Raw genomic sequence first — 9,415 nt, forward strand, 5'->3', positions numbered from 1 at the left:
CCCCCCCCCCCCCATCTTTTCAAATGTCCTAATTCCAGGAGGATGACACCTCTCTCTTTGTAAGGAAAGGAGGAGTGAAGGAATCAATGCCAGGATAGAAAGACAGGAAAGCTAGTGTGTTAGTGAGTAGGAAGTCTGCAAACAGAGACCCTCTGTGTGTGTGTGTGTGTGTGTGTGTGTGTCTTGACTTGAAGAGATGCCCCTGTGTTGGGCTCCTAGGGGCCCTCCTCCATCATTTTGCTCTACTTAGCTTTAGCTGAGCGAGCTGTGTGCCAGTGATCGGGGTATTGGGCTGCATGGTAAAGTCCATGATGCTCGAGGCCATATGCAACTCCGACAGCCGTCCTCTGTGGACACCTTCAATTACACATAAGCTTTCTGCCTACACACGCACCTCACTTCTCTGTGCCTGGGGGGTTGTTAGAAAGGTGAATAACTCTGAAACAATAAAACTGCAGTGTAAGTGTATGAAATGAAGTGATCAGTATTGGAGTTTTCACATTCTTGTTGAGTCTCAATGAGAAAAATGTTAGAGCAATTTCCGTTGCTCACATTTCCCCCAAGAGATATGTAGCATTATTACCAGGGTTTTATTGACTTTATATGTCTCACTTACTCGACGTAGCCGAGCCATTTCAGTCTCTCTACTCATAACGTATGTTTTTTATGTCAGGGTATAAAACAACAACTCTGTTACAATACACAAATGGGAGCGCTTATATGAGCAACCAGCAATTTATCTGAGTTAGCAGTACCAGTTTCAGAGTAGGAAATCCGACTACAGGTGGCGTTTACAGGTGGCATTTCCGACTGGGAACTCGGAAATTAGGACCCAGTTTAACTGGACCGCAGCATGAGCTCCACAGCTCTGCTCTGTGACAGGGCCGGCGATCCACTAGTCACTAGTGGAATGACGGTGTGACAGGTCAGTGGTGAAATGGCTGCAGCCAGCAATTCAGCACGTCTAACACAGAAATGCACCGAGCGGTCTGCAGAGTTGATCCCTGGCTATCTTCCATAGACCACTGAAGCACTTTGATTTTCCCGACTGCCAGATCAACACCAGCTTTATTATTCAACTTTATTTCATGGTACGGATTAATCTGCTCTGCTATGATTGGTCTTTTATGATTTTAAGAGCTCAAGCTGGCTATAATAAACTGTTATGTATCTGTTTCTCATTCCGTTTGTTGGTATGAGGAGAATTCACACAGAAGATTTCAGCTTAGCTCAGCGGGAGCACTGGATGTTGAAAAGGGCAATAAATTCCCCATGCCATCTTCCATCACCCTCAGCACCGTCCTCACCCCCCTCGGGCCATGAAAACTATTTTAAATGCCTTTTTCCTCATTATCAAATCAAATTAGCATGATTTTTGAACCATAGGGTTATGGGGGCATTTGCAGCATTCACTGCCTGTTTTATTTATTCATTGGCAGTCTGTTAAAGCTCCTTCCGCCTCAGCTGTTTATGACTTTGAACTTCCTTACACAGGGCACGATTTGTGGAGAAAGCAAGGGGTTTGGTCATGCAAAGCAAATCGAAACATGCAAGAATCTCAATCAAAAATCCCTCTCAAAATGAAATAGCACAACGTGGTGTCAATGTAAATCCCACTCATCCCCCCCTGGAAAATCTCACCCTGCCCTTACATATGTTTCTTTCTGTCTCCTCCATCAATAGCTGCCCATCCTGGTGTCGTCTGTGGTCAGTCTGTACTTCCTGGAGTGGACGGATGTGTTCAAGCCGGTGAAGTCCGGCTTCAACTGCCATGACCGCAGCCTGAGCCTCCCCTACATCGACCCCAACCGCGAGGTCATCCCCCTGCTGATGCTGCTCAGCCTGGCCTTCGCCGGACCCGCCATCACGGTAAAGATCCAAAGCAAGAGTCAGCTCTTCTCCACAGTAGAAGCACTCCCATATTAATACCTTTCCAGTTTTTTTTGTTTTTTTCTCCACACCTGATGCCTCAGTTGTCTTGAAAATGAACTCCATAATAATCACGTGCGTACACAGAGGCCCACATGGAGTACAGTGGATCAGCCTAGACACACTGAGGCTTACACACAAATACACACCAACACACATATGAAAAAGCCTTTGGCATGGATTCCTTCTAATGTTCCCCATAGACCACACTTCCTATTGTGCTATATGGCAATACTATTTGCCTGAGAACATAAAGACAGAGACCACGCAAGCGGGAAAGAATCATCTTCTTTACTCTAATGAATCCAGCCACTACAGTGTTCTTCAGACATGTTTCATCTGGATTTGCGTCTCTCCTCTGAATGAGGAAATCAGTCATCGCTGAGCTTCAAACTGCAGGGCATGTTCACGGTGAGCTCTTTTTTGTGGGAAAATCACTCGCTAAAACTCCATTTTGTGCTTAGCTTTAAATACTTTGCCTCCCAGCTGATTGTTCCTGACAGCTGAGAGTAACAACACAGCCAGTATACTGACACTCAAAGGTGGGATGTTTGAAAAAAGCCAAAGAACTGAAGTAAAATCCCACAAAAGTCAAATATAAATGCAATAATTTAAGTCTTTAATATCATTTTGGTCGCCAAAAAGAATTTCTTGGTGCCTTGCTGCCTTAGCTTTGATTGATCGATCCCTCCTGCTGTGCAGAGCTTCCTCTCAGGCAGCCTCTATACCCAGGGTAAAGAAGGATTTCATGAGTGCACGCTTGTAACTGAAGGCAACATAGATATCATGAGACATAATTTAGATACAAATAAGCACTGGAAAAGAGAGGGGGCAATCTTAAGTGGAAATTACACCCTTCAACATACACCAAAGGTCCTGAGCCAAAATCAAACTTGAAATATTACAATCACATGGTGATGGACCAGTGGAAGTCAATGGGATGTCATGCTCTCTGGTTCAGTTACAGTGTCAGATTCAAAACCCAAAACTAAACCATAACCATCCCAGTGTTTTGGCATCAACTCTGTGCTCTCATCAACACATTCACAGTCACACATTTTACTAATGTGCTGTTAAAATAACAATGAAATGTTGCGTTAATGACTTTAGAGGTTTGTGTTGGTCAACGGTGCGATCACTTCCCTCTGCCTCAAGATAGCAATACGCCCAGAATGCACCTGAACACACCTCCCTTTAAGACCAGCACGCCCAGAAGGCACCTGAACACACCTCCCTGTAAGACCAGCACGCCCAGAAGGAACCTGAACACACCTCCCTGTAAGACCAGCACGCCCAGAATGCACCTGAACACACCTCCCTTTAAAGCTTCAGTAGGTAACTTTTGTAAAAATGTATTTTTTACATATTTGTTGAAACTGTCACTATGTCCTGACAGTAGAATATGAGAAGGATAATCTGTGAAAAAATCAAGCTCCTGTGTCTCCTCCCTGTGCTCCTACTGCCACTTGCAGAAATACACCGCTCCCGGTCAGAAACAGCCAATCAGAGCCAGGAGGACTGTCTTAGCAGTGTCAATCACTCTCGTGTACGCGCTGCTCATACCCCTCCCCCGCACAGCGCGTACCACCGTTCAAGCTCGAGATTGCCAGTGTGCTGCAGCTGTGCTAATCGCGGAGAAACAACTTTTCAGGAAAACTGCCAATTTCTCGATTGACACCTGCTCAGAAAACAAAGACGGGAAAACGAAGAAGACCGATGACAAAAAGCGAGCTAAAAAGAAAGAATTAAACCGAGCCCGAAATAAAACGAGGGTCAACATCAGAGCGGTTTTTCAGAGGTGGAGGGAGCTACGCCTCCTGAAAGGAGTCAACATGGTTCAGTGCTAGCGTTAGCCACATTTCTGCTCGACATGTAAGTATCCCTGCTGGGTTTGTTTCATGTTTTAAGAACTACACAACAACGATAGCGCTGGTTACAGTATCACTGGTGATAGCGCAAATCTCATTTAACTCTGTAGCTTGTTGCTAAGTCTAACAGTTAGCTTGTTAGCTTGTAGCACGGCAGGAATGTTGCTAACTCCTTCACCCTCAGTATAAGCAATATTGTTTCGATACCTACATTTAGTAAGCCAAAATGTTTTTTTGTCGGTCAAAATTAAATGTAGCTATGATGAAACTACTTTAATTGTGCGCTGTCCCTGTCGACGTTTGGCAAGGCATAATTCTATTTAATTTCATCATTTTGATTATTTTTAAACATGCAAGTTTTCTTCCCCCTCAGGATGTAATTTGTAAATCAAATGTCTGACACAAATTCGTTGTGCTCCTTCAACAGGTCAGACATGGCCCCAGACACAGAGGCACGTGAAGGAATCGAATCGTCTTCAGTCAGATACTCCGAACAATCAAAACTGTTCAGTATATTTTCAAGTCTGTGCAGAGTAACCACCATTTTGGCAAAAAAAAAAAGAAAAAAGAATCATTAAGCCTTGATTAATATTATACCCATACTTTCACTTTAACCAACTAAAAAAACCGAAATAAAGGATAAGTCTTAATAATAAACAAAAAACGGATTTTAAACGTAAATTATTTTTAAAAAAATACACGAACGTAAGTATAAACTGACAGATAAACCACTCTAAAACCACCATAAGAGCGAACTTAAGTCAAATAAAACCTATAGACTAGTCTCCCGTAACAGATATTCGTGTCGTATTTCTGTGGCTATCTTGATACCTGCCCCCCCGCTTTCTCACTGTTTTTCAATTGATAGCTCCTCAAAATATGTACTCGAGGGCCCCTATTAATGTACTCAGCAATCTCGATCCTGTTACTTTTGTTCCACGACAACATGAGCGTCGATTCCCATAAAGAAAAATTTACAAAACACTTTCTATATAACATATATTATTAAGATAGCAATTTTTACATCACTATAAACCCTATAGCCCCCAGTCCCCACTATGAACCCCTCTCAACAAAGATTATACGCCGTTCTATGCAGAAATAATCCCCCCCGCTATGCCATGAGCGATGTGGAAAGCAGATCGTTGGCCCGTCTGCTTTTACCTAGCACTTGCTACGTTCAACGCGGCAGGCCTCCATCCGCTGTGGGGGATGGAGCTGTTAGGGTTGGCTTGTACGCGCAGAGAGCAAGGGGTTTAGGCACCTGATACGGTTGCCTTTGTTCGTCTATTTTCTTTTTCAACAAGATTTTATTTTTTTTTTTTTGGTCCACAGTCCCACGCGCGCAACAAGTAGAAAACCAGATTGAACAGATAGAGGGTGTGAAGCAAAGGGGGGGCAGAACAACCAGGCCAGGAGGAAAAGTCGGAGACGGGGAGCGTGTGTTTGGCTCCAGAAGACTCCTGCTCTGCCATATGGTGGGGTCCAAAGCACCACTATGCTTTCATGCAGTGATGGGTGTATAATATTTGGGCTATGTCTTTATACTATACATGTTTATACGGCGGCAGAAGGTCACTTCTGCCGTTTCCCAGGGCATTATCACCAGATACGCTAGCTAGTCGTCACGGCTAGGGATCAGATGTGTTTGGTTTATGTCAATTGATCGGTGACACATGTCCGGTGTTTGGTGTTAGAGAATATCTATACACCTTATAGGCTGTTGTATCATTTCCATACCATAGTTGAGATGTTCCCGGTGACTGTTGTGCCAGTGTCTACGTCACCCGCCTAGTCAAGCTCCAGGGTAGCTAGGACTCCAACATGAAAATCATTAATGAATATCCGCGCATACTTACCCCTCATTTCCCAAACAAACAAGCCTGTTCTCCAACTAGTCCCACAACCCCCCAGGTTCACAACTGCTCATCTTGGTCCTTACAATGTAATTTATTGGACATAAAATAAATACACTTAAAAATATAACTGGTGATCAACAAGATATTACGTACGACACGAAAGCTAAAGGGGTGGGTGCGCACGTACAAAACAAACTAAAAGCAAAAACAACGCCTGTTCCTGTAAAGTAAGAGATTACAGAAGGCTTTGCCGTAGGGAGTTTTCTGATAAAACGGGGACTTGGCCCACAAAACTTTTGAACAAAGCTAGCAACATACCCTACCCAGTAACAACGAACGGCGTACTGTCGTTACACAATCCCCCCTTGTATTGCTGCTCTCCTCGTGCCTTGTCTGCAGACCCATCTATACTAGGGCGCTACAGACCTCCCCCCCCCTCCACATGATGCTTCCAATTCCTCCACCAGGCGGAGTGCCTGCTCAGCTGGAACGCGTCATGCTACTAAAGCAGGGCCCACCGATCCTTTTTCCCCACTATCCCTCAATGGACTAATTGACAGGGGACTTTATTGCTGAGGAGGCGTTATAGGTTTATCGTAAAAAACTCTCTTGCTTATTATTCAAATATTTTATTAAACAAGTGTTTGTTAAATTTATTTATTAATGTAATCGCTTCATATTGTTGTGGATACAAAACGTAACACCGTACGACTTACTGAATTACCTTCATGGTAGGCAAATTTAATAACAGTTAACCAACTTTGGCCAAGTACGTCAATTGTATGATCTCACTGAAGGAAGGAGTCTACACAATAAGCCAAGGAAAACAATATCTATGAAATATGTCCTTAGGTTTTTAATTTTTGGCTATAGGTTCAAAACATCAATTCAGCTTTTTTTCTTGCAAAAGTTCTCCTGGCACAAGTGAATTGACTGACATTTTGATATCTGGAATCTGAAAGCCGGATTTCCTTACATCGTGCCCCATCTGTGTCTGTGCGCCTTAATTCGTCTTTACCTGTGAAGGAGCACTAAAGAGTGTGTGGTCATACATTTATTTATCTAATAGTCCATTACCTTAGGGGGACTTGAAAACGGGTGAGTATAAAAAAATAGCAACAATAGTAAAATTTCTGGCTTTTTGCCAAACCCATACTTTGATCAGGGACATGCGTGCAGCATAAAAGTAGATTTAACCCATAGCTTACAGTTATATTGGTTGATCTCGACAAAAAACGCCTTATTGGCTTACTTAACTGTAGGGCTATCCGAAACCAGTATTTTAACATTATACAGGAGGGGTTGAGGAGTTATCAAGTACAAAGTTAAGATCTTCACCATGGCCTACATTCTCCGTGCCCAGTGCTAGCAACGAAGCTATAGCTGTAAGATTTGAGTCAACATAGCACTGTGCAAGAGCGGTAAGATGAAAATTTGCCGCTATGAGGGTTCAAACCAGTGTACTGGTACACTCATGGCTATATCTTTTAGGTTGTGGCGTCTCTCGAGTCTTTTAAATAACTTAAACCAATATCATGTCAGGGATACCTCAATTAACTGTCCGCAGGAGCAGAAATGTTGCCTAGACCTGCGGTACGGAGCCTCTGAATCGTGTTTGACGACCATTCGCGCCGTCGCTGAGGAGGCGTAGGCTCCCAGCTCACCCGGTCCCTGTACAAAACCGTCCTATTCGAGTGTCTGACTTCCCTCGTGACTTTATATATTTCGGCTCGCGTTGAAGTCTGTGTCGTTTGTAGCTCACTTTTTGTCATTCCGGGCGCTTACCGTTCCCGTTTTGCCCGTCTTCTGATATTTCTGATCGAGGTGTCCACTCGAGAAATTGCGCAGTTTTTCCTATACAGTCATGTTCATTTGGGCCTTCATTCTTTTTCTTCTCCAAGCGAGAATTCTTAGGCACAGACCCTCAGTAGCACAAAACTAGGCGCAATTCTTGAGCCTTGTAATGTGTGTAACGCGCTGTTGTCGGGGGAGGGTTATGAGAGCCGGCGGCATATCCCTAGAGTGATTACACTGTCTAACGACAGGTCGCTCCTGGGCTGCTCTGGGATTTGGTTTTTTCCTGACGGCGAGCGGGTGTATCTTTTAGCTAAGTGGCAGTCAGGGCTACAGAGAGGAGCGCGACCAGATAGCTGGAATCTTTTATATAGCTATAACTTAATCTGTCCACGGTCAGAAAATAGTTAACAGCTTGTCTTTACCAAATATGTCTAAAAATACCTTCTTTATACGAAAACTTTACACCTACTGAATGCCTACTTGGCCCCATCAATCATGGTCTTTTCAACAATGACTTGACGAACAATCCATGGGACACTGTCCCGGTCTCTATGCCTTATTCATAATTAGGAGCCATTCGATACTCTGCATGGTCCCAACACTTTTTTGAAGATGCCGGTTATTTTTAGTTCTTCTGTCTGTTATTTTTAAAGTGAGGTAAATGGTAACCAGACTCAGTACACACTGTTGAGCAGGATCCACTTCCTGAATGCCGTTTGTCCTGTATGAAACTTAGTTGTTTTACATCTGCTTTTGTATTGTGGGGATTACTTGCCGATAGCCGTTGGGGTCCAGGGTTTGGCATAACTGAAATCTAGAATTTTACACTAGATTAAATCATCAGCAGACTTTTGGTTTCGTTAATAGAGCTATGCGACAGACTAATAAAATTTTTCCAGACTTTCTTGTTATGTTCTTTTTGAGTACTGAACACAATATACATTTTGGCATAGAACAGGACGCTGTGACTCATTGTCCCTCGTGGTTTTTCCTGTAACTTGTCCATTCGACCGTCATTGCTAGTCTCAACTCATTGTTACTTCAACCTGATGGTACCCGCTTGACACTCATCTCCGTGTTCTGTATTGGCTCTTTTCGCACTCATCTCAAGTGCTCTGATTGTCTTCGGATAATTGCTGATGTGTCTCGATCCTCATGTCGTCTCTGTATGTGTAGTTCCCATTATTGGAACTCCTCTCCGTGTTCCAATTTGATCCCGACAAACTCATTCTTCTGTTGTTCTTAATTGGTCCCCTCCGACCGCTGGACGCTCTGGCATGTTCTTGCCACCTGTAACAAGCCGAGCACCGGCAGCTGCCTGATGCTTGCTGCTCAACGCTACTATCCGCGTACCACAGCCTGTGACCCAGGTGGACGACAGCACGCACTACACCTCATTATTCACACACACAATACATGTCAAGATGCACACGCAATATGGCGGCTTAACACATAAACACTAAAAGCGTGATACTGCACACACAACATCCAGCGGACGACTAGCGCGATCACGACACACATCACACATGCACACCAATACTGCACACCAATGCGAATTCCACCAAACATGTTAACAATACTGCACCACACACCCAACAGTGCCTCACACAACACACACAACACACCTACCTCCGTTGTTGGATCTAGTTTGATGTAACTCTCGATACTTATTTTCTTCGCTTTTTACTTAGTCTCTGGGACTGAATTAAATAAGGGTTGTCATTGTCCTCTTAGTACATATTTACTACTTTAACTGGGTACAGTGCATCTACTATGTTTACAGAAGAATGCTTAATAATTCGTATTACACTTGTATTGTAGTGATGACTAATTAATAATTAACATACACAGTCTGTCCCCTTTGATGACAACCATTATATCAAAGGATAGCAGTATGAAAACTTTAACTACTCGATCACATTGACAGAAAAGGTTTATCTAATGTGCTATTCTGCTCCTTTA

General features: G+C 43.5%; 1 protein-coding gene and 1 long non-coding RNA gene across 2 annotated transcripts in view; one reads left to right on the plus strand and one right to left on the minus strand.

Moving 5' to 3' along the window:
• LOC116685844 (uncharacterized) overlaps positions 1–9,415 on the minus strand; it is a 286,432-nt gene that overhangs the window by 205,180 nt on the left and 71,837 nt on the right. The gene's annotated exons all lie outside the window — the stretch shown is intronic.
• The window catches only part of plppr4b (phospholipid phosphatase related 4b), a 61,393-nt gene that overhangs the window by 12,748 nt on the left and 39,230 nt on the right, over positions 1–9,415 (plus strand). Inside the window, exon 2 of the mRNA XM_032510800.1 lies at positions 1,684–1,869. Within this exon, the coding sequence (XP_032366691.1) occupies positions 1,684–1,869 (186 nt within the window). The remainder of the gene's footprint in view (positions 1–1,683; positions 1,870–9,415) is intronic.

This window comes from Etheostoma spectabile, unplaced genomic scaffold (genome assembly GCF_008692095.1).
Source record: "Etheostoma spectabile isolate EspeVRDwgs_2016 unplaced genomic scaffold, UIUC_Espe_1.0 scaffold272, whole genome shotgun sequence".
NCBI lineage: Eukaryota > Metazoa > Chordata > Actinopteri > Perciformes > Percidae > Etheostoma > Etheostoma spectabile.